Genomic DNA, 23,779 nt, shown 5'->3' with positions numbered 1-23,779 from the left:
CGGTCGTCGATATACACTTAATATGCATGCTACCCGAATATTAGACGAGTTGTGATATAATGGATGATATAGTACATAAGGGTACGTATACAGTATGATACAAAAAAATGCTCGAGAACCATGAAAAAATGACTGCGCCTCAATCAACAACGACCAGTCCATCAAACGACTTTTGATTCAAAATCTTCTTCACGACACCCATCGGTGTCAGCTCATCCTTACCCATATTCCCCTCCGCCTCGTCACCGGTCATAAACACCTTCAACATCGTAGGAGAGAGACCACTCATTATAGCCGTGCCCTTTCGATCCGATTTAACTTGAACCGTCTGCGACCAACAATAAGATCCAGTCAAACTCCAATAAACGATCTCTGGAACATCGTATCCGGCTTTCTTGTATGCTTGCTCCACTCTGTCTTGAGCTGTCTTCCGGTCGTTCGTATCTTCCTCCCAATCACTATCATCTTCGTCGTCCTCCTCCATATAATCATCATGATCGTCATAATGATCATCACTGTCATCCTCATCCTCCTTATCCTCATCCTCATCAAATTCCATATCCGAGAACACGAAAACACGTTTGACCATATCTTCCTTCGCGATTTTATGTTCCTTGGCAATAGAGAGAATAAGTTTTTTGAAAACACCCTGTAGGTCGACTTTCGAGCGCCTCTCATGCCATCTGCGTCGACTTAACATATCCACGACACTAACAAGACCCTTCTTCTCCAAATCTTCCAAACTAACAAACTCAGGAGCCCTAGCGAAAGCGATAAAACCAGCATTAAACGGCGGTTTCGTGAGAGAGGCCAACATAAGTGTAAGCCCAATGGCCGGAAATATCTCAGCAACACGTTTTCCATCATGATGATTCAAGTATCCCATGTCGCTTGAGACATCACAAACAGCAATGCAATTTTCGAGAGAGCCATTTTCCTTCATCCTCTCAACCAGCGTGCGCCACTGTGCATTGACAACTTGGATCTCTTGTTCGATAAGCCTCTTTTTCAACTCTACGACCAAGGGAAATTTGGATGCATTTTTAGCCTTTCCGAGAGCCTCTTGAAGTCGAACAGCCTCACTAACGAGTTCGTGAGGCAGTAAAGTTGCACCACTGATTTTCTTTTTTCCATTTTCGACATCAGCTATGTATTGTCCGAAGCCATTGGGATTATGCTGGATGAAACGGGATTTGTTCCTCGCCATGCAGACAGAAGGAATACGACTGTATTGGTTCTTCGTCTGTTTCATCTCGTTTTCTCCAGATATAAGAGGTCGAGGGGAACGAATGAGTTCGCGAAGAGGCTTGAGAACCCATCGGCGATAGAAGCTACGAAGAATGTTACAGTTCTCAGCATTATTGGGAATGAGGTATGGAGCGGCAGAGGGAAGGGGTCCAACGATACGTGATCCGTCGGGGGAGAAGAGAATTTGACAAATGGCAGTAGAAATGTTGGTGACACAATCGTGAGAACCTGAAGGACTAGGTGCCCACTTTCCAGCCAAGGATATGGATCTCAAAAGCTCTGACCAACGTTGCTTATCCTCCTTGATGTCAACCTTCTTGAGTTCCTCCATCACCTTCATGTCGTTTTGGATTTGCTCAGCGAACATCCGAGCCACCGTGATATACAAAGCTCGATATTTGGAGTCGCTCTCGAGCTTCTTGGTCAACCTGTCATGGAATTGTCGACGAAGTTCTTTCTTCTTTTCCTGAGCGCGCACACTTTCCCGTTCTTGATATGCCTTGATCTGCTCGGGTGTCTTCTTAGGCTTTTGAGAGGTACTTGACCGACGATTCTTGCGTATAAGATAGTTGTGTAAGAAGGTAGCTTTCTCGGTGATGTTGCTTAGCTCGCCACATGTGGCTAACGCTAAGATGTTGAGGAGATCCTTCCAGTAGCCGTGGGGGCGTCCACCGCCCTTGCCTTTTGATGTGACGCACGAGGGAGAAACGAGCATATGAAGATTGGAAAGCGCGGTGCGAGGATGATTGTCGTACAACCATCCGAAAGCCCTAAGATTAAAACAAAGCATGTTAGATTCGTATCCACTGCATCTAGAGTAAAAAACTCACCTATAGAAGAGTTCCTTCTCATTCTTGCCGTCGTGGATACTCCTGAGATTCCAGATGAGCCTTAGCGCCAAGGCAGGATCCTCTTTCCAGGCCTTTTCGAGATATCGATTAACCTCATCGTAAGACCAACGGTCAAGAAAATTGAATGCATCTAGGATAGCAGATCCAGTAGAATTGAGCGCCAAGGCCGATTTTGTGTTGTAAGCACGATCATCGGACTTCAGACGAGCTATGAAGGAATTGGTTGGGAAATGAAGGGCGTCGTCGACTTTCATGGTCACGACCAAGTTATCTTCTGCTTTGGACACTGGGACGAGGACATCGAGGAAGTTTGGATTGAAAAGCTCGGGGTCCTGAGGAAGAGTGACATTTTGAGAAGTAAGCATCATGGAGGATTGAGTGGCCATTTTACGGGGCAATGACGGCGAGTTGCAGGGTTTATATTTGGGAACTCGACTCGTGCTGACTCCAGCCGTGACTCCTGTCCGAAAAACACTCAGCCCTCGCCTCCGAATGGACTGCATCCAATCAGGCGTCAGCAAACTTGATCAGAGACCTCGTAGAGCAAATTTAGTTAGAAAACCAGCAAAAGAAAAGAATAAAAGCAAGAACGAAGAAAACGGTTCGCCGTGACTCCAACTTGTGACCGGGACCGTACCGGTTGCGCTCCTGAACGAAATGATGGAGAAATGATTGAGCTAATTTTGTTAAGCGCGGTGAATGAGAATCCAAAGCAGATCCGCCATTATAAGAAAATCTCACACAAACCGTTCATGAAGACTGATCCAAAAGGCACTGGAGACTCATATGCGTATAACATGGCAGGACAGTAAAGCTCTCAGCTGAACACTTGCAGAGACAGCAAATAAACCCTTTGTTAAACCCCGGGGAACATTCCTTTAACCAAATCAGTCGGAAGGACAGACTCTATGATATCCATTTATCCTCCGCCATACTAGCAGCAACCTCAAATTTCGGTATTCCCCTCTCATTTTCTCCCTCCACCAGAATCCATTGACCCTAAAATAAAACGCGAGTTTTAGCCACCTGTCGTATTTTTCTCGAGATACTTACATAGAATAAATGTTTTCCAATTTCTATAGTTTTCAATTTCGGATTCTCAGGCGTGAGCATCAAGCTAATCGCATGTTCCAATGTAAACGGAGTTTCTTTTTGATATTCGACATATGCCAAAGAAGCGTTGGGGAGTAACACTTCCTTGCCGACGTTCATCGCAATCCAGAAAACATTAAGTTTGAGTGTGTGCAATTTCCGTGCACCAGAAATCATCAGTTGTATTGCAGTCTACGTAGAAGGAGCATCTGTTAGTGATGTGGGGTTTCAGAGCGCATATATAAATATATACTCACTACATCAGGAACAGCGACCGCACAAGCCAACAACTCCAGTTTGGCAAACGACGTCTTCAAATACCTAATATCACTCATCGTAAGCTCAACTCCGCCAATATCAAACTCCCTCAAACAATTCCCATGCAATTTCGCTAATTTCGCCAAAAACATTTCCGAAACCATCGTTCCTCCACTACTCATCTTCCCAGCAGCACCCGTACATATATATCCCGAATTATTCATCGTAAACGCATGAAGTTTGAGTTTTTCCAGTCCTGGATTCGGTACGATATCTTTGATCCATGTCCATAGTTTACCGGGACCAACTGTGTCCACTATATTTGTCCGAACGATAAGTGATTTCAATGTTGGCATTTGATTGGGTGGTGGGACTTGAGCTGTACGAAATGAAGGAAGGTATTCGGTGTCGAGGATTTGGAGGTTTGGAAGACATGTGAGGATTGTGGGTATTGAAGTTGCTGGAGCACCTTTGAGGCGGAGGTTTGTGAGGAGGGGGAGATGTGAGAGAACTGTTACGAGGATGGTCGGTGGTACGCCGGCACAACGCTGTAATTTCAACACGCGAAAAGAAAAGAACAAGGAGGAAAGGGGGGAGAACAGTTTTGAGACGTACATTCTGCAGGAGGACAAGGAAATACACTGACGCCGAGCTCTAAATGACTAAGGGTCGATCCTAGAGGTTCACTCCAACCTTGTAAAACCCTTGGAGGACCTTCCATACACCATAAACTGATACTATGAAGTCCTGTGAGAGTATTGAGTTTCGACCAGACTTCAGTTCCAAGATCACTATGTGTTCGTATTGTGAGTTCGCGTAGAGGATGTTGACGGTCGCGGATTACATGGATCAATGAAAGAAGCGTATTGTCAGTCTCGATGGAATCATCGATCCAGGCGAAAGAAATGAGCTTTGTGTATAAACTTAAAGCACGTAGAATATCGCCAGCCATTGTTGGAAATCTCGTACAAAGACTTCTATGGACCGAACCTGCTCATGAAAAACTAGAATCACGGACCGTTTCGAAAATCGAAAACATCAAGCTTACCAGTCTCAGTGACATGTCGGACATATTTGGCAAGTTCAGGTCGCTTGAGTATAGTTGAAGCCGGATGGTGCAACGGGGACTACAAAATGAATAGTAAAAGAAAAAAAGATTTGGTCAGTTGACCTCGGTAAAACCTGTCAGTGAAAAAGAAGGCATCCAAAATTGAAGTCATTCTCGTGAGGGTGACTGAACTTTGTCAGCCGAGAAACGTCACCCCAGGGGTACAGATGGATACCAACCAAGAAGAGCTAGTCGCGGTGCATTATTTACCTCGGGTATTGCCCTCGAGTTAAGCTCACGATACAGCAGAGGGGTAGCAATTCGATTGAAAGTCTTGCTGACCAAGGTGCACGCTAGATAGTCTTGTCTGGTAGACAAAGCCTGGAGTATGATAGGCAGGATATCGAACGGGAGGTCATCAGTAACAAGAGGAGTCCTGTAAAACGACCGAGAAGGCCTCTCTGAGTGGCGTCGCATGGATGGCGAGTGGGACAGAGCAAAGCGGGAAGACTTGCATCCTGGTCTATATAGCACAGTCGAGACTCGAAGCCCTTACACCCTGGACGATCCTGGTCCTGGACCGCGTGGCCGAATTCACCGAGTTTATCACTCACCTGATCCAACTGATCCGTCGTGTATTTTTAGACTCGATCTAATCTCTTCCTCCCTCCTCCATGTTCTATATCATCGGCTTAGGTCTTTGCGACGAAAAGGATGTCACCCTACGCGGATTAGAAGTGCGAATAAAATCTAATTCATATCTGCACACACTGAGGCCAACCGTCATACTAGGCTATAAAAAATTCAACGCGGGTTTATCTAGAAGCCTACACGAGCATCCTTATGATCCAGAAGGAACGCCTGGTCCGTCATACTCCATACCTCCTTTTGTCTCCAAGGCATATATGAACACATTTGATTGTCTAAAAAGGAAACATTTTATGAGAAACCTCTGATCCTCGCAGATCGAGACATGGTTGAAACTCAGAGTGATGATATTTTGAGAGATGCAGACAAGGAGGATGTATCTCTTTTGGTTGTTGGTGATCCTTTTGGGTGAGTTGGTATAAAAACCCCATAGTCTCGTGTTTGCCACGACGTTTACATTGCTCATGCTTCTATTTTATTCTATTTTTTGTTACTTCGATGGAAACTCCAAAAAACCCCGAACCCATACCCGATCAACGTCTCGACATCCTGACACTCAAAATGATGATATCAATTCGTTGGGGACACACTAACACACACCCGCAACCTCCTAACTCTATCTTGAATCCACTAAACGAAACAAAAAACAAAAGCGCTACTACACACACAGACATCATTCTTCGTGCCCGAAACCTCGGTATCCCAACCAGAGTCATTCACAATGCTTCCATTATGAACGCCATTGGCGCATGTGGCCTCCAACTCTACAATTTCGGACAAACCGTGTCCCTAGTTTTCTTTACCGAAACATGGAAGCCCGATAGTTTCTATGACAAGATCAAAGAGAATACGGATCTCGGCATGCATACGCTCGTGTTATTGGATATCAAAGTCAAAGAACAGAGTGAAGAAAACCTAGCGCGGTAAGTTTCTACCAATTTAATTCATAACCCTCTTTCGAAAAATTTTACTCATGATTTTTCTTTTTTTTTAAGGGGACGAAAAATCTATGAACCACCTAGATACATGTCCATCCCCCTCGCAATTTCCCAACTTATCGAAACCGAACAATCCAAACAAACAGGTACCCTCTCCCCTGATTCAACTCTCGCGATAGCTCTCTCCCGAGTCGGGGGCGGTGAAACCCAACAACGCATCGTATCCGGAACTCTAACCGAACTCTCTCAACAACCCTCCGATATATTTGGTGAACCTCTTCACAGTCTAGTCATCGTCGGTAAACGTCTACATCACCTCGAAGTCGACTACGCTCTCGACTTTGCTGTGAACAAGGAAAATTGGAGGAAAGTGGCGAAGGAGGTGTATGGTTGTATATTAGATGATTGATCGATCTCTCGGTTTGTGTTTTTGGAAACCTCATATACCGATTTAGTCTGTAAAGCCCGTCGATCCGGGAGAGAGGGGGAAAAACTTTGTTGCCTCACCACATGGCAAATCTTTTTCATCGGGATGCTTCTATGCTCACCGACGCCACCGAGTAGTTGATTGTTTTCAATTTAGAACGCAAAGCCGCGGAATCTCAGTCGTATATATAGACAACGTTTCTCAAGGATTGTCGATACAGGAATGAAGATGTAACTAGAAGATCCGAAGCGGAGTTCTTCCATTTCCTTCCGTAATACATGATACATCTATACTCTATCAAGGTGTTGCACGGCCAGGCCATCTAATCACAATTCCATCAATATTTTGAAATGCAAATCGAATTAAAATAAACTAACCTTGGGTATAGGGCACATTCGCGGACAGTGTACCTGTTGGCAAGCCAAGCAAGGAATCGCTAAAATAAATTTGTATGAGTTTCTATGCTGATATATCAAAAAAAGAAGAGGAAATACACACCTCAACGCCCAAACCATATCCACCATGTTCAGTTGTCCCGTACTTCCGTTGATCAGTATACCAATAATAAGGCGACGGATCAATCCCTTCTTTCTTATACGCAGCCAATAATTCCTCTTCATCCGAAATCCTCATCGATCCACCAACAATTTCACCTACATTCGGCATCAACAAATCACAACTCTCCGTATACCTCACATTCTTCTCCCCCTCCCCCTCCTTACCATCCATCTTCTTCATATAAAACGCTTTCAATTCCGCCGGAAACCCATACAAGAAAACCGGTTTCCCAATGATATCTGTCATCTGACGTTCAGCAGCCTCAGCAATATCATCACCGACTTTATGATCGACCATTTTGATTTGATTGGTTTGTTCGTCTTTGATTGGGTTACCTGAGGAATCTTCTTCTGGATGTTGGATTTGGTGTTCGTTGAGCCAGGTTATGGCTTCGACGTAACTGAGACGTGTGAATGGACGTGTTGGGGCTTGGAAGGATGGGTTAAGTGATTTGATGAGTCCTGCAGTTATTGGATTGGCTAGTAGGATATCCACGGTTTTGCAAATCTGTGGAGGGAAGATGGTACGAATGATGGTATAAAAGAAATTGGGATGGGAGAACGTACAATTTCCTCGATGTGTGACATGAGATCGTTAAAATCGATAAATGCAAGTTCAGCTTCCAAGTGGGTATATTCGCTCAAATGACGTCTCGTATGGCTAATCATGACCTTCAGCATATCATAGATAAATAAATGAAAAGTGCAACTTGCCTATTTTCAGCGCGGAAACTCTCTTGTACACAGAACACATCACCCAAACTGGGTAAACAAGTCTCGAGATAAAGTTGGGAACTTTGCGTGAGGAAAGCGGGTTGACCATAATAATCCAATTTGAATAATGTAGCACCACCTTCGACTTGAGTTTGAACAAGACAAGGTGGGTTGACTTCGAGTATGTTTTCGGAGGCATAAGCTTCCCGGAAGGCGTTGAGGAGATATGAACGGAGACGAAGGACGCCAGAAGCGTTTTCACCGCGGATGACGAGGTGACGGAGGTCTGCTTGTATTGACGGATCGGATTTCTAATGATGATAAGGATGAAGGAGTGCAGAGGAAGTAAGAGAGGATATACCTCGTTCAAACGGTTGGTGAAGGCGTCTTCAGCGCCTGGAGCAGAACCGATGACTCTCCAATAGTCAACTGAGAGTTCGTGACCACCTGGTGCGGTCTTTCCTTCAGGTACGGGGTGTAGAGTACCAATGACTTCGATGGTTGATTCAAGGGTGAGCGTCAGCGCTTCATAGGTTTGTGCCTGATTAGGTCGTTAGCGTTGGGTAGGTGACATGATTAACCAGAGGTATACCACGCGACCGGAGAGTATAGTCTGCAGGTAACCAGTACCATCACGGAGGACGACAAAGATGATACCGCCCTGGTCACGTCGACGATGTACCCATCCAAACACTCGCACACGTTGACCACGTAAATCAGCAAGCTTAGAAACCTTGGCCTGATATCGAACAGAATAAGTATCACATTCATTATAAGAAAACCATTTTGTACCCTAGTCGCCTTTGGCAATGACTGATCCTCTTCCAAGACAATTTTCTTACTCTCCTCCAAAAGCTTCTCCTTCTTCTCTTTCTGCTCGGCTTTCTCCTTGGCTTCCTTCGCAGCAAGCTCTTCTGCTTTCTTTTTCTTCTTTTCTAACCCGTCCGCAGTTTTCTTTGCTTTTTTCAACGACGACTGGGTCGGTTCGTCATATGCGGCCGTGGCATCTTTGCGAAAGAGATACTTGACGCTGTCGCCGTGGGTGAAGAGAGCATAGCCGAGGGATTGGTATGGAGCGTCTTGGGAGCCTGTACCTGTGGCATCTGAGCCAGCTGCCTCGTCGATATATGATGTCGACATGGAAATTGATACAAGAGAGATGAATAGATTTCACGTCTGATCTGACTCGATCGCAATATCTAATCTTATCTTTCGACACAGCGGTGGCTGTGCCGTTATTCTGAACCTGAGATCTCGGACGAAAGATGAAAATTCAAAATGCATGTGCCCCCAAAGACCTTTGCAATAGCTGTATCACGACTTCGAAATTTTGTCCAGGGTTTTTTTTTTCGTTTCACTCAGTTTTCCTGTTGCATTAGTGTTTTTGAACTCTGAACCCAGATTTGGCAACTTCGGGAGAATCGCACCCAAGTCGAAGTCAATGCTGTTCATACTTGTCGAAGTGTCCGTGCTGAGGACTTTAGGGAGGTACAGAAACCTAATACAAATAATTTTGTGTAAATCGGATCATTCCGCCATATCCGACACACTACTTCATTACTACTTGTCTCGACCCACCGAAAATCTCGATGCAATATCTGTTGTTCGTTCTCTGAAACCGCGAGTCCCGTCGCCATGTCCCTGCTGCAGACCGTCTTCAAGGGCACCGTGAATCGTGACATCATCCTGACTTGGTCTCGAGTCATGCACCGTCACCAGCGAGTCACAACACTTTATTTAAACCGGACGAGACTCTTTGCCACTCGAACTACCATGGCGTCTCAAATCGTCACTCTTCCCAACATCCCCGAGTTGTTCAATCCCAACTTCCTCGATGTTCTCGTTCCAAAGTCCATTGTAGACGACGCCATCGTTGTAGACAAAGACGACGGTATCCAAGCTCCTACTAATCCCCTCATGACTGCACTCATGACCGATAATCGTACTTATACTCAAAATATGGCCCCAGCCCTCTTTTCCACGGGTTCTGCCACTCTCGATGCATTCAACAAACTCAATTCCTGGTCTTTTAATGACGTCAGTGACTATCTCGAGAAAGCCTGGAAGGAAGACCCAGTCGTCACGCTGAGGCTCATCTGGAACATCAGGAGCATCCACGACGGCAAAAGCGAAAAGGAACTCTTCTACAGGTATGCTTTTCGCTCTAGACTTAGTGGATATAAATCTAACATGCTTCATTCTATTCTTAGGGCCTTCGGATGGTTATACGATAATCATCCTCGCACTGCACTTTCCAATCTCCACATGATCGTCGCCCCTTCGTGCACTACCCCAAAAGACAAGGACAAAGCGCGCCCTCATGGTTACTGGAAGGACCTCCTCCATATCTTGGCACTGGCTACGTGCGATCAGCTCAGTAACCTCACTGCCAAGTCTACCTTCCTGCACAATTACACTCCATCAAGGCATAGCCGTTATTCGAGACGGTCCAAGGCTCCCAAGCCTAGAAAAAAGCCTGAAGAGATCAAGGAATTTGAGGAAAGGATGCGTCTGCGTGCCAAGGAGAAGAGGAAAGAACTATACCGTCAATTCCATGTCAGGCTCACCAGAAAGCTGGAGAATGATCCAAAATATCGGGCGTTGTACATCATGATAGCCCGAATGTTCGCGGAGCGGCTTCGTAAGGACGTCGCGATCATGGACGAACTCAAAAAGGTGGACATCAAGGTACATAAGCGGCGTTGGTACGAACTTTCGAAATCCATCTCCCTTGCTGGCAAATGGGCGCCTACTCCCTCAGGGGCTCACGATCGCGTCACCAACATCTCCACTGCCATCTGCTCTCTTCTCTTCTCCCCCAATGAAAACTTTGGACCAGGTGCTATCGGGCCACTTCCCTCTACCGCGTCTTATCCTATCCCCGACAATGCCGAAAATTGTTCCATTCTTCGTAGTTACTACGGTCATTGGATCCTCAGACCCCTTCGCGAAGTCATTTGTTGTCCCGAACCCCTGATGTCTGCCAGTAGGTGGACGGAAATACGGTATGGCCGCGTTCCCTCTGTTTGCATGTCCACCAATAAAGCTCGCTTCATCGAACATGACCCTGAGGGTTTCTCACAATTCATGGTTGACGTCGAAAAGGGAAAGAGAAAAATCAGTGGTGCAACTCTGATGCCACACGAACTCGTAGGAGAAGCTATGCGTCTCCGCAGTGAGATCGAAAAGGCCAGACGCGACACGAAACTTCCTTTAGTCGCAGAATACAAGAAAAATATCGCGGAACAGGAGATCAAGGTGGTCGACGCGCAATGGCGTACATTGGTAGAAAGATTGAAGGAAAGTGGTACTCTGGACAATTCCATCGCAATTTGTGATGTCTCAGGATCGATGGGTTCTGTACGCAGTCTTAACAAGAAAAACGTCTCTCCGATATTTCCTGCCGTTGGTCTTTCTCTCATCTTGGCTCATCTCTCCAAACCCCCTTTTGATTCTGGTTTCATCACGTTTTCTGCAACGCCTCAATTTGTTCGTCTTGAGAATATGGAAAAAGCGGGTTTGGCGAATCTCGTTCATACGATGTCTCATGCGAATTGGGATATGAACACTGATTTTCAGGCTGTCTTTCTTAAACTTCTTCTTCCCCTTGCTACAACACATAAAGTCGCAAAAGAAGACATGATCAAACGGATATTCGTGTTTTCGGATATGCAATTCGATGAAGCGCAGCAGAGAAAGGATACGAACAAATGGGAGACGAATCATGAGAAAGTGGAACAGGCGTATGCGAAAGCGGGGTATGAGGTCCCGGAGATTGTGTATTGGAATTTGACGGGTAAGGATACATATGGGAGGACGGTGGAAGTGCAGGCGGAGAAGAAGGGTGTGGCGATGATGAGTGGGTTTTCTGCGTCGATGATGAAGGTGTTTATGATGGGTGAAGAGGAGGAGGAAGGGGAGGGTTGGGCGGAGGTGATGAAGGATGGGAAGGTTGTGGAGGATAAAGAGGATGAGATGACGCCGTTGAATGTTATGAAGAAGGCGTTGTTTAAAAAGTCCTTTGATGGACTGGTGGTTCTCGATTGAGTCTTTTTTTTTTGGTGCGTGCGTGTATGTGTAACATTTGGGCATTCATTGTGTAGTCTATATTCGGTTTGATACCCTCCTCAGCATAAAAAATTAGCATACTTCATTCTCATGTATTATAATCTACTTCTTACGCAACTCACTATACTCATGTTTTTGACACCCTGATCTGGCTTGCGAAGATATAGGCGTGCGATGATTATTCATGAGTGAAGGTATTATATCGTGTGGTGGGGGAAGGGGCATACAAGCACTTGTTGCTTTAAACAACATATACGTCGCAATTATGACTTCTTCCACATCTCCTTGAACGCGAGTCCGAGCACCAACGAAAAAGAAAAAGGAGATACCTTATTGACGAAGCAACCTCAGGGACTTCAAAAAACCAGAGTAGATAAAAGACATTTTATTTTTCAAAGATCTAAGATCAAAAAGAGAAGTGACACCGAGGCATGTAGATTGACCGGAACCGAGGGCAATCTTAAGCCGCATTTCAATGAAAAAAATAGACACGAGGCGCGCTGCTTCGAATAGCGAGAGCCACAACCGATTTGTTAGTTATTTTCGAAGCGAGCATGAGCCCGTTTCAAATTGCCGAGGATGTCGATGAGCCTTGGGTGGCTTGTGCTGACGCGATCGGCTACCACAATGATAGCCGCTATACCTCGTTTGCAATGGCTTTTGGCCCATCGCCTTCAAGCACTCGGATGTACAAAATAAGCTCTGTTGACATCATTCACAAGGTCCAAGCGTTATCAAGTCCTCGTGCATCACAGAATACAGCCATAGTGATAGACCACAAGCCAGAGAGAACAAAACGAAGGCGAACACAGACACTGTTTCAACTACTTCTTGAACCCTCCAGCACGATAGGCAGCCATCGCACCTTCCGCAGTATGTCCAGTGTCGTTCCCATCAGAAGACAGTATAGCCAGATTGTTCGCTTGAGAAAGAAAAGTAGACGTAGTATTCCACACGGCGCCATTCCCAAGTCCGACGCCGGCAGCGATCACGCCGAATCCAGTACTCGGCGCCCCTAACACAGTGGGAGAGACAGGTCTTGACATTTCGACAGGCAGCTTACCCGGTTTGTTCCCATTTCCCGATACACCAGTTCCAGTATGCGATCCGCCTGTATTCGCTGCTGCTCCAATGTTCGCCAGAGGATTAGTTGTCGTATTCACAATCTTCCACTTTGCCTGAGTGAACTTGTTTGCATGCTCTAGAATGGCTTTGTAGACCTCCCGATTAAAGCCGACACATTGCAGCCCGACGCAAGCGATTTTCAACGCTCCCGCACTGTATAGTTGACTAACTTCATATATGTTTTGAGGAGAAACATTTTTGCGTCCGGATACAGTTTCCTTGACCAGGTAGGTTGTGGTCTATCAGTGAAATAAGCGAATGATGACGCAATTATTCGATAAGGTTAAATAGACCTCGGTGGCCAACTGGGCCCATTCCTTGGTAGTCAAATCTTCGAGTCGAAAAGCTTGATACGACCCAGCATAATACCAGAGTCCCTCTCGGTTATAAAAACATTCTAAAAATTAGGCATCAAAGCATGACGTGAGGATTCCTCAAGTACAGCAAGTACCTGTAGGATGCTTCATTCGAGCGGTGACGTCGACGCTCTGCCAACGATGAGCAGTTGTGACTCTAGGATTAGTGCTGCACTTGAAAAGAGGACTATAAAAATATCCATGCTCTTCGCGATTTGGACACCACTTTGTCGTAAGACTTTGCAAAACGCGGTAGTTGCCAAGCCTATGACCGACATGCGTATAGTGTGCATCTATCGAGTACTTGGGACAGGACCTACGAATTTCTGAGAGCCTGAGGTACTTATATTAATGGGTAGCACTGGAGCAAGAACGAATACATACACCAGAAGTTGAACCCAGGAATTCGTGAAGAGTGCAACTGGCAGGCAGAACGATTGGCTTCAGTGTATCATCCGGCGGGTTGTCCGGAAGAGGGATGGAAGCCAAGAAGGCAAACCGAGCGTTCACCATGTCTTCTGGTTCTTCCAAAATCGTAGTTTGAACGGACTATGTGCGCATATAATCGACATTTCCAAACGATTAGAACAGTCGCACTCACCCTCTCTTCACGACAGGGTGCCAATAGAGTTGTAGTAGTAGAGATGGCGAGTGGCAGTGTGGTCATGGTTATGTGGTTTGACCCGGGAACGGCAGCAATGGGATTGCTTTCGATCGACGCCCTCTAGCCAACAACATAAGGACAAGCGAAAGCCTTTCAGGTTCAGGTTCAAGGACGTACCCTGTCTTCTGCTTCCTCGTATGTAGGCGGTGGGCCCATCGTATTCCTTGGACCGAACCTTAGATCTTGTATCAGAGCTTCGAGGTCAGCCACCTGAGTTCTCGGAACGGCGGATTCTGGATTCTGATCCCAGGCAACGGGCAAGGAAGAGGGTGGCACAGAAGTAGGATTGCCGGTACTGAGTGCTTGTTTTAAATGTTCAATCGTCTCCGTCTTTTCGCGAATAGAGGTATATGCGTCGGATAACTTGTGTACGAGCACATCTCGCGCTTTCATAGCCTCGACGACACGTAGCTTTTCAAGCTGGATCTCTATAGCCATTTCTGCGATACGCAAGGGGCACTACGACATGCATGAGACATTCTTGGTAAAAGTGTGGAAGAAGTGTGCATACAGTTGGTACTTCTAGCTCATCACTACCTTTGGCAGCGTCGGAGGACACAAGAAGGGCGTGGTGCTTCTCGCCATCAGGACCGAGGACGGTCGTCATCTTCAGGCAGGATATCCAAGAAAGTAGGGGTAGATGAGGGTGACAGGAAAAGGATCGCGCAAGGCCTTTAAACAGATGTCTCAGAGAAAGAAAGTGACAAGAGATTTATAAAGATCTACGGTGTACGGTCTACCGGCTCTGACCCCCGAGGAGAATGGTCTAGGGCATCGAGAGTGAGCTCTAAGATGACCACATCAAATCAGTTTCAGCACCTCTTTGGCACAACCAACCCATAGAGGGGCGAAGATTGTAATTTGACTTGGATGCGTTGGAAGAAAAAATAAGCCAGCGTTTGTCGGACGTAGAATAGCATTGATGCCATCATCCACAGTTCCATAAAAGGAAGTCAATTCATTTGTCGCTCTCGCGCAAGAAGCCCTAACCTTCCGCAAAGCATGGGCAATTATAGTAAGTATCATCGGTCTAGAATGAATTGCAAAAGTGCCACTCATTGCCATCTTATCGTATTGATCCCCGCATGGCTTAGAAGTTAGAAGGACAACATTTTCTCAACGGTGGTGATGAGAGTGAAGTACCTCGAGAAAGAAAAGGCGGGCATTCGAGATTTTTTCACACCTTTGACTGTAGCATACACTCAAGTTGTCTAAGTTTTGGCCTTCTACTTCCTTGCTACGGTTATCTATCAAAAATTCATCATCACGGTCGGTAACTCGCTTGTATATCGGTATTTTCCGGTGGCGCCCCCTTGATATCATTTAATTAATTGTTGACCGATACACTCTTTTGCTTGTTCTGCCACCGACTACCTAGTAAAACAAGTCTTCAAGTTTCTGCCAGCTAAACTCTTAAACCCTGACATTTCCAGAACATGATCAATCTCGTTCAGTCTATCTCGAGCTGACCCGGGTCCCTATCTTTGAATTATTCGATTACGTTCTTCGTTATTACACAGGGCCTCGGCTGTTTGTTCGCGACGACAGACATCGTTCTACTATTGGCAGACACAACTATGGGTACAAATCCGCGTTTGCCAAGATCGGCTCGCTGATATCGATAATGGAGCAGACTTGCCACCCTCCGGAAGGAATAATCAAGCTGAGGCTAAGTCGGAGTCGGAGTCTCGCGCCTCCGTGAGGCGACTAACCGGTCGAGTGGCGATGGAGCCACGAGCGAGCTGTTATATTTCCTTTTAGAAGAAGAAAGGTGGCGGAGCGGAATAGCGTCGAAGTGGTAATGCTAGGGTCAATTCTCGTAAAAAGAAACAGCGCTGGAAACGATAATAAAGAGCCAAGTAGTACTAAACCCATGAAAAATTTAATGGAGAAACCAAAGTCAGCACAACACTTTTCCTCTGGTAGTCTTTCAAATAAAAGGGTGCTGTAAACATCAATAGCATTTTTTGAAGAAATTAATGAATTTTCTGATATCGAGATAGGTCCTACCGGAGAAAAACCTACCGCAACTGTCGGAGTTGTTCAATTGGGATAAAATAAGCTCGCGGGCATCAATTTGAGGCGCGCAAAATCCTATCAACAGGTCGTGATACAGCATTAGCACGCCCCTGTGCAAGATATCATTCCGATATCATTTCGATTTTCAACCCGTGAAGCCAGAAGCATGGTAGATGATGTAGACGATGCATCGAATACCAAGTTTCAGAACTACAGCCTACACCCCAATGACTCTTCTGACCCTGAGTCGGGATCTGTTTGACCCAGGTTTATTACCGGGTCGGATACACCATTTACATGAGTTACTCAAAAAAGAATACCTTCAAGTTATTTGAGTTCCCGATAGCAACGGTCATACGATGGAATCGAAACGTGTGCTCAACGGCAAATACTTTCTATAAAGAAAATAGAGGCGTTGGTTTGCTCTTTATAATTGGCAACTGGTCTGATCAATGCGATGTTGCATAAAACAATATAATTCTTGTTCTATCATTCAAGCGACCCACAATAGCCACCTCTTCGCTCTTCTGCCTGGAGCGTTATTGTAATAATCTGCAAAATTGATTCTTATGAATTCATACGGTCCGAAGTATCATTCTGTATGCTGTGGCCTCATGGTTTAATGCGGCTAGAATACTCGATGAAGAAATGGCGCAATCATAAAACTAAAAGTATTAAGATGTATCCATCGCACGTACTTAACTCCCGTAAGTCTACCGCCGATAACGGTGGTGAATATAAGAGCCGAGACTGTCTGACGCCGGTAATGTTAATACTGCAAATATGCTCAGTGGCGTTGATTCAATCACGCATTCAGTTCACGGATCGTGAAAGCGTATATGATGGCTGAATGGCACCAGACGTCGATTAATATCAACCTCGTGCTCATTTTATGAGGCAACAGATGAGCGCTGAGTGCTCGCATTTTGGGACTTACGAGGCTATCCTTAAAGAGGAACACCCCGTAACTTATGTCAGACTAAGTTACCGTGATGTTGATCCACTACGATCGACTCCTTGCTCGCTCCCCTAACTCGTCTCCTACGTCCTCTTCTCCGCCATCTCTCAAGATATCTCATCTCAAACACTCATTTTAAAATGTATCGTATAAATAAGCTTGAGCTTCGTACCAAAAATTTCAAGCCATCCTCCCTTCCCTCCTATTAGACAATCCTTATCAGCATGGCCACCGTTCAACCTCATGTCCTCTTAATAGACTCCTACGATTCTTTTGCTTTCAAGTAAGTCTGCTTCACCTCTAGAATAAACCTGAAACTAAAGAAAAATTCAGCCTTGCCGCCTTGGTTAAGAAGGCTATCCCAGATTGCACACTCCACGTCATTAAGAATGACTCTCACACCATTCAAGAACTCCTTCCCTCTCTCAGCAAATTCTCTGCCATCGTAGTCGGTCCTGGCCCGGGTTCACCAGACATTCCCACAGATATCGGTGTTGTCTGTGACATCTGGAAAGTCGCCAACGAGAACCTTGTTCCCACCTTTGGTGTCTGCTTGGGTCAGCAGAGTTTGGGTGTTGAGAACGGCGCTACCATCCACCGCCTTGGTACCGTGAAGCATGGTCAAGTTTCTGTTGTCAAACATACTGGCACGGAGATCTTTGCCGGCTTGCCCGACCTCAAAGTCGTTCGCTACCACTCCCTGCATATCAGGCCCAAAGCTGGAGGAGAGATCGAGGAGTTGGCATGGTCAGAGGATGAAGATAATGGCACGATCGTCATGGGTGTCAGGCACCTTTCAAAGCCATTCTGGGCCGTCCAATATCACCCTGAATCCATTTTGACTGATGAAGGAGGTCTTGGGATCTTCCGCAACTTCTGGAAGCTCGCCTCTGACTGGAATACCATCAACCGCCCTCACTTCAGGCCTCAGGCCACTCTTGAACTTTCCAAATCCCATGTTTGGCCTCGTGTCTCTAAACCCTACTCCGCAAACGCTGCCAACAAGACTCTTGGCAAAGTCACTTTTTCCACTATGGAGGTCCCCGGACTCAGCGTACTCAGATTGTGCGAGTTCCTCGGTGTCAATGATGAATCCAAACGTTTTGTCTTCCTCGACAGTGCCGCCCATCCCGGTCAATTCTCTATGATCGGTTGCCTTAACGACGACACAGCCCAGTTCACCCACTTTGTCCATGAAAACCATATTGAGGAGTCTAACGCTCACTCTAAAGTCCGTCATGAACTCGGTAACAAGGATGTCTGGACCTTCTTTGACGAGTACCGTGAGGCTCGCAAGGTCGTCGGCGGTGACAGGACCGTTCCCTTCTGGGGTGGTTTCGCTGGATATCTCACATACGAAGCTGGATTCCCCCCTCTTGGCGCTGGCTTGAAAAGGGAAGACGGCCACACTGCTATCAACCACCCAGATTTCAACATGGTCTGGGTTGATCGTAGTATCATTGTTGATATCCAAAATGACAAGATGTGGATCCAGTCTTTACTTCCCAACGACGACGCTTGGATTCAAGAGACTGCTCAACAAATCTCTGAACTCCCCAAGGGTGAGATCCCCGTACCGACCGTTGCTCAAGGCTCTTCTTCTGTATCGTTCCCCGATCCCGAACAATACAAGACTGATGTCAAACGCTGCCAAGAATTTTTGTTCTCCGGTGACTCTTACGAGCTTTGTCTCACTGGTCAAACCCATATCACCGTCCCGAAAGAGAAGACTGTCCCCACCTGGGAACGCTACAAGATTCTCCGTGGTGTCAATGCCGCCCCTCATGCCGGTTACCTCCGCCTCCAACCTACCACTTTCCTCTCATGTTCTCCTGAACGTTTCCTCTCCTACTCCCGCTCTCCTGGTGCCGTTTGTGAACTTCGTCCTATCAAGGGTACGGTCAGGAAGATGCCTCATATTACACGAGAGATTGCTGAAGAGATGTTGGCTGGATCCCGCAAGGAAATCGCTGAGAATTTGATGATTGTCGATCTCATTCGTCATGATTTGCATAACGCTGTGGGTGAGAATGTTGTGTGCTCCAAGTTTTGTGGTGTTGAAGAATATGAGACTTTGTGGCAACTCGTTTCTGTTATTGAGGGTTCGTTGCCCAAGGATACTCCGGAGGATGTTGATGATAGCCTTGGTTGGGAAGTTTTGAGGCGCGGTTTGCCTCCTGGTAAGTGTTTATGTTTATTCAAACGATTCAATACTGAGAGTTTCTCGCGTCTATAGGTTCTATGACGGGTGCTCCCAAGAAACGTAGTGTTGAGATCCTCTACAACCTCGAAGGTTTCGAGCGTGGCCCATACTCTGGTGTCTTCGGCTACTGGTGCGCTGGTGGAGGTGGTGACTGGTCCGTTACCATCCGCAGTGTCTTCCTCCATGATTTGGAGAAGAATGGTGATGAACGATGGTATGTCGGCGCTGGTGGTGCCATCACTGCACTTTCTGAGCCAGAGTCCGAGTTGGAAGAAACTAGAGTGAAGCTTAATGGTGTTTTACTTGGATTTGGTGCATCTTCTTAAATGGGAATACGTGTGAAATTGAGCATTAGGTTAGTATTACATTAGGTTAGTATTAGAGATAGTTTTCAGTGCATTTACGCAGACCGTTCTGCCCTCTTGTTGTAAAAATACATCTTTAGAATCGCAGAGTACATTTTGCATTTCAATAATCGTTATCTGGGAGTTCTAGCTTAAGTGTGTGAATTTGAATGCACTTTGTCATTGAGGTTCATCCCCTGCTAAAGGTGAGCTTTTTTCTGGCCTCTAATTTATGGCGCAATCATTGTTGAGCATAAGCTCGAGTTTGTTGGTTTATTTCAATGAAGCTCTTATACTATCGACAGCTTGAATTTCCTCTACGATACGATGGCCCATGGGGGATTTAATCAGTAAACGCCCCTGAATGATGGTGAGATGACGTCGTCGCGCGATCACATGATAGAACACGTTCGCGTGTGTTCCCACGATAGCACTATCACTCTTGGATTATGCCGCGCACAAGAAACGTAACTCGCCAGCAATGGGACGCCGCCGTCGCTGCAGATCCCACCGCAGCAGCTATCCGCTCATCCAGCCTTCACCACGGCAGATCACAGCGAGGGTCGAGTCTGAGTGTCGGGTCTTCGAAGGAGAACTACTTTGGCTATGAAGATGCTGATGAAGAGGCGAAAGAGAATCAGACACCGCCGCTTGTCAGAGGGAAGAGCAAGGGAAAGGCAGTGGCAGCGGGCGAGCGGCGGGGAAGATTGGGAAGAAAGCGGCCGCTACAGGATATCACTGATACAGTCGCTACGCGTCCCAACCTGCCCTCGCATTCCGACGACATCCCCAGGAGGCGCAGAAGACGCGTCCGACAGATTCTGGATGTTACCCCGGTCTCGCCTTTATCTCCTTCTCCCGCAAAGAGACGAGAGCCGCAAGCGCGACACATTCGCTTTCCTTCATCGCTACCTCCATCCTCACCCCCTCCACCTCTACCGCTGTCCTTGGATCAGGCCTCTGCGGACCCGCGCAACCCTGTCTGGAAGGACATCATTCCAGAAGAGCAAGAGGATCTGCCCATAGCTTCAGACGATGCTGATCGTAGGCCGAGCTCCGATCCCTTTGGCTTCTTCACTGTCGAACGCGAGCTCAAAGCTAAGCGCACTGCGGGTCCTAGCACCCAAGCGAGGGAAGCAGGAGGCTTGATTCTCGTCCCTGCGACATCGCCTCTCAGGCTAGATCTGAGTGCCGTATTGGATACGGACGACGAAGAGGAGGACTCAATCTCACCCTGCGCCACCCCTCTAACCCCGCATAAAAGGAAGCGAAAACGTACGGACGAGGAAGGAAAAGAGGTCCTTTTGTTAAGCCCTACCACGGAATCGCTGCCTAGTTCCCCTTCGCCCCTGAAGGTTCGTGGATCTTGGGTAAAGGAGCAGGCCATACAAGGCCACAGCGATTTTGTCCGTAGTTCCACGGGTCATTCCGATAATGCCCGCGATGCGCTTATAGGAGCGAGTGAGAAGGAGGACGAAGATGATGGGAATGAAACCGTTACGGAAATGACACACCGCGTCCTTCGCTCAAGCACGAAAGGCAAGGGAAAACAAAAGGAGGAAGCGTCATCGGTTTCCAAAAGAAAGATCAGAAGAAAGGCACACGATGAAGATGGGAACAAGACACCTAGCGACCCTATAGAGTGTGCACAGAGGCTCATTAACCGATTGCCGAAACGAAGAACAAAAGTGAAAGAAGAAGCGGAAAACAAAGGTTCGAAGTCTCGCGAGAAAGTGAAGACAAAGCGGACGCGCAAGCCTGAGAGTAAGAAACAGAAGGGTAAAGCACCAGCTACTGCAAAAGTACGTCGCAAAATCTTTGTATTCCACTGTGGGTTGGCTAATTGATATACAGCCAGACAAGGAGCGCCTAGCTATGCGCGATTACTTCAAGCAATTAGACCAGTATTCCCTTGAGGAGGAGAAAGTGTATGTTATCTAAACGTTTCCACGTGTACAGAACCATTTGATGGCCTTGGCTGCGAAAATGACATCATGTTGTTTTGGCCATTGTTCTGTCGACTTGCCATTGGTTCCCCACATCCCCACATGGCCCAAAATCGATAAAAACCATCAATCCATCATCAACGAAACCCATGACTGAAATGCGCTTTTTAAAGGCTATCACTTTCTTAGAATTGCCCTTCCTCTTCTTTTCACGCCCATCCCCGACCTCTGCTCCCCTTTCGCAATGGCGTTGTCCCCACCTCAGACTCATGTCCAACGTGGGTTTGAACCGGAGAATGAAGGGTTCGTTACTCCGAGAGAACAATCACCTTACCTTGCCTCGCTTTTCCGATATACATCCGCTTTTAATGCTAGGGACTTTGACACGATCACTGAAGTCTTTGATTCTCAAGTCCGGCATACGTTTTTGCCTTCCTGCCTTCAGAGACCTGTGCTCAACTATGAAAAATATTTTAAATATTTGGACGATATTACCGAGATGTTTTTTGAGTTTCGAGTAAGGGTTGGAATTTTCCTCGTATCATCCTCTTAGTGACATGCGTTTTTTTTTCAGATTAAAATATCTGAGATTATCGAGGCGGGGCATAAAATGACGGTTCAGGTGAACAGCTTTTCAATGGATCAAAAGCAACTTACAAATGTGAGTTGTGCTTTTTTATTGGAGTATAGATGACTGCAAGCGGGAAGGGAAGATCTCAAAGGAATTATTTGAATGAGAGTGTGATGATTATATGTTTTGAGAAGATTAGTTCGAGGGATGTTAGGAAGTATGGATCGAATGGGAGTAATTGGCCGGGGGAGGCTTTGCCGAAGATGGTGGATGTGAGAGAGTTTGTGGATAGTTTGAGTACGAGGACTTTTTTTATGGAGGAGAGGCAGTGGATGAAGGAGAATGGGAATGTTGTGATGGAACAGAGGAGTAGAGGGGAGGGAGAGTGGATAAAGGAGAAATGGAGGAGAAGGCAGAGTTTACCGACGATTCAGACTACGACTATGCCTTTGGGAGGGTATTCGGGAAGACAGACGAGTTCGTTTTCGCCTTCGGGAGCATCGGGATCGCCGGTTTCGGTGTACCCTCTTGGTACGACTATGGGATATCAATTTACGCATCCGTCTGGAGGAGGAGGAGGGTCTACGTCGTCGAGTTCGAGATCGCATGGTCAGGCTGGATCGAGAGGGTATCAACCGTCTAGTTCGTTAGGGACGGCTGGACAACAATCTTTGCAGTATGCGCGTCCTAGTTCTGGATATCCTGGGTCGTATCATCCTCAGTCGAGGGATAATAGGCAAAGTGGGAATTGAATACTAGTGAGGTTGTGGGGGATTTTGATTTTGAGATTGTTGCCACAGCTGGGATGTGTATCGTTTGTGTGTTCTCTCTTTTTCTTGCTTTTTTTTATGATTCTATGTTGTGAGTTTTTTAGAGTTTTTTTAGAGAAATGTTTGAATTGATCTGTGATCTTTTTTTTTATGTTGTATATCGTATATCTTACGTCTTTGTTCATATGTTCCTTTTTTTTTTTCGTTTGTACGATAGCAGTTTTAAGTATAGCGATTCGGGTATAGTCATTATTTTTGTTTTTGATTGGAGATGTTCTATTGCGTTTATGTTCCTACTACGTCAGAGTGGGAATCTCTACGTAGGTCAGGTCTGTGTGATATATTATGATTGAGAGTGCCTTTTGGAGAAAGAGAAGAAGAAGAGAAGAAGGGAAGTTGTGGTACATAAGGATTTTGTGATGATGATCATTGGTGCTGTTGTTCCAACTTCTTAAAAATCCCAGTAAAATCCCCTGCGAGTTGACTTCTTTCTGTTCACACAGGTTTTTTCGAGGCCTGTGTGGAGAGGAAGTCAATTGAAGGGTCTTTGAGCTAAGCTTGATCAGGCCGGGGGGGTGAGAACGAATGTGGTTTTCGAGAGAGTATTAACAACTAGTACTAAGCAGGTTGGAGAAGGTGACGCACTGATGGCACGAGACGTTATTTAATGTAGATCCCGTCCTAACTGAGGCACATATCACACGGCGGTGAGATCATGGAATATAGTATCAAGACGAAGCCGTTTTAAAACCGCAGGATTGAATGTTGCTATATCATGAAGCTTATCTGACATGTATAACGTGATTTGATTCAGAACTTGAATTAGGGTTTGCTAACTTACTTTTAAACCCGTACCATTACCACTTGGCTCAAGCGTTTAGTGGGAAGCTGGGCTCAGTGTTGTGCCATCAAACAGCAAGCTCAGCAACTGGTGCTGCGCAGCTGCTGCGCTGCTGAGTTGCTGAGCAGCAAGC

General features: G+C 46.3%; 8 protein-coding genes across 8 annotated transcripts; 4 read left to right on the top strand and 4 right to left on the bottom strand.

The window, feature by feature from the left end:
- Positions 1-139: 139 nt before the first annotated feature.
- AGABI2DRAFT_70395 (hypothetical protein) lies at positions 140-2,353 on the bottom strand (the record flags this gene model as incomplete). Its single annotated transcript, XM_006461346.1, has 2 exons — positions 140-2,018; positions 2,079-2,353. The coding sequence occupies 2 exons, from the start codon at positions 2,351-2,353 to the stop codon at positions 140-142; spliced, it is 2,154 nt and encodes a 717-aa protein (XP_006461409.1).
- A 745-nt stretch (positions 2,354-3,098) lies between these two features.
- Positions 3,099-4,974, bottom strand: AGABI2DRAFT_185661 (hypothetical protein; the record flags this gene model as incomplete). The annotated part of the gene is made up of 5 exons (XM_006461345.1): positions 3,099-3,383; positions 3,449-3,997; positions 4,096-4,442; positions 4,498-4,576; positions 4,768-4,974. 5 exons carry the CDS (start codon positions 4,972-4,974, stop codon positions 3,099-3,101), a joined length of 1,467 nt encoding a protein of 488 aa, XP_006461408.1.
- Positions 4,975-5,171: 197 nt separating this feature from the next.
- Positions 5,172-6,593, top strand: AGABI2DRAFT_222176 (hypothetical protein; the record flags this gene model as incomplete). Its single annotated transcript, XM_006461344.1, has 5 exons — positions 5,172-5,234; positions 5,290-5,361; positions 5,429-5,553; positions 5,799-6,068; positions 6,141-6,593. The coding sequence occupies 5 exons, from the start codon at positions 5,172-5,174 to the stop codon at positions 6,490-6,492; spliced, it is 882 nt and encodes a 293-aa protein (XP_006461407.1). The 3' UTR covers positions 6,493-6,593.
- An 83-nt stretch (positions 6,594-6,676) lies between these two features.
- Positions 6,677-8,931, bottom strand: AGABI2DRAFT_185659 (hypothetical protein). The gene is made up of 8 exons (XM_006461343.1): positions 8,574-8,931; positions 8,374-8,520; positions 8,143-8,322; positions 7,782-8,092; positions 7,635-7,728; positions 7,009-7,575; positions 6,888-6,946; positions 6,677-6,832 (listed from the first exon to the last, which is right to left on the bottom strand). Exons 1-8 carry the CDS (start codon positions 8,919-8,921, stop codon positions 6,808-6,810), a joined length of 1,731 nt encoding a protein of 576 aa, XP_006461406.1. The 5' UTR covers positions 8,922-8,931; the 3' UTR covers positions 6,677-6,807.
- A 630-nt stretch (positions 8,932-9,561) lies between these two features.
- Positions 9,562-11,828, top strand: AGABI2DRAFT_185657 (hypothetical protein; the record flags this gene model as incomplete). Its single annotated transcript, XM_006461342.1, has 2 exons — positions 9,562-9,931; positions 9,992-11,828. The coding sequence occupies exons 1-2, from the start codon at positions 9,699-9,701 to the stop codon at positions 11,826-11,828; spliced, it is 2,070 nt and encodes a 689-aa protein (XP_006461405.1). The 5' UTR covers positions 9,562-9,698.
- A 709-nt stretch (positions 11,829-12,537) lies between these two features.
- AGABI2DRAFT_178575 (hypothetical protein) lies at positions 12,538-14,612 on the bottom strand. Its single transcript, XM_006461341.1, has 8 exons — positions 14,506-14,612; positions 14,112-14,453; positions 13,932-14,054; positions 13,715-13,879; positions 13,651-13,664; positions 13,426-13,595; positions 13,268-13,371; positions 12,538-13,213 (listed from the first exon to the last, which is right to left on the bottom strand). Exons 1-8 carry the CDS (start codon positions 14,599-14,601, stop codon positions 12,674-12,676), a joined length of 1,554 nt encoding a protein of 517 aa, XP_006461404.1. The 5' UTR covers positions 14,602-14,612; the 3' UTR covers positions 12,538-12,673.
- A 2,549-nt stretch (positions 14,613-17,161) lies between these two features.
- AGABI2DRAFT_192907 (hypothetical protein) lies at positions 17,162-19,671 on the top strand. The gene is made up of 3 exons (XM_006461340.1): positions 17,162-17,254; positions 17,305-19,151; positions 19,208-19,671. The coding sequence occupies exons 1-3, from the start codon at positions 17,196-17,198 to the stop codon at positions 19,498-19,500; spliced, it is 2,199 nt and encodes a 732-aa protein (XP_006461403.1). The 5' UTR covers positions 17,162-17,195; the 3' UTR covers positions 19,501-19,671.
- A 2,073-nt stretch (positions 19,672-21,744) lies between these two features.
- On the top strand, positions 21,745-22,376 carry AGABI2DRAFT_54789 (hypothetical protein; the record flags this gene model as incomplete). The annotated part of the gene is made up of 3 exons (XM_006461339.1): positions 21,745-21,981; positions 22,039-22,080; positions 22,155-22,376. Coding segments are annotated over 3 exons (501 nt in total), but the record flags the coding sequence as incomplete, so codon positions are not given.
- Between the last annotated feature and the right edge of the window lie 1,403 nt (positions 22,377-23,779).

This window comes from Agaricus bisporus (genome assembly GCF_000300575.1).
Source record: "Agaricus bisporus var. bisporus H97 unplaced genomic scaffold AGABI2scaffold_5, whole genome shotgun sequence".
Taxonomy (NCBI): domain Eukaryota; kingdom Fungi; phylum Basidiomycota; class Agaricomycetes; order Agaricales; family Agaricaceae; genus Agaricus; species Agaricus bisporus.
This window is presented reverse-complemented; position numbering and strand designations above follow the sequence as displayed.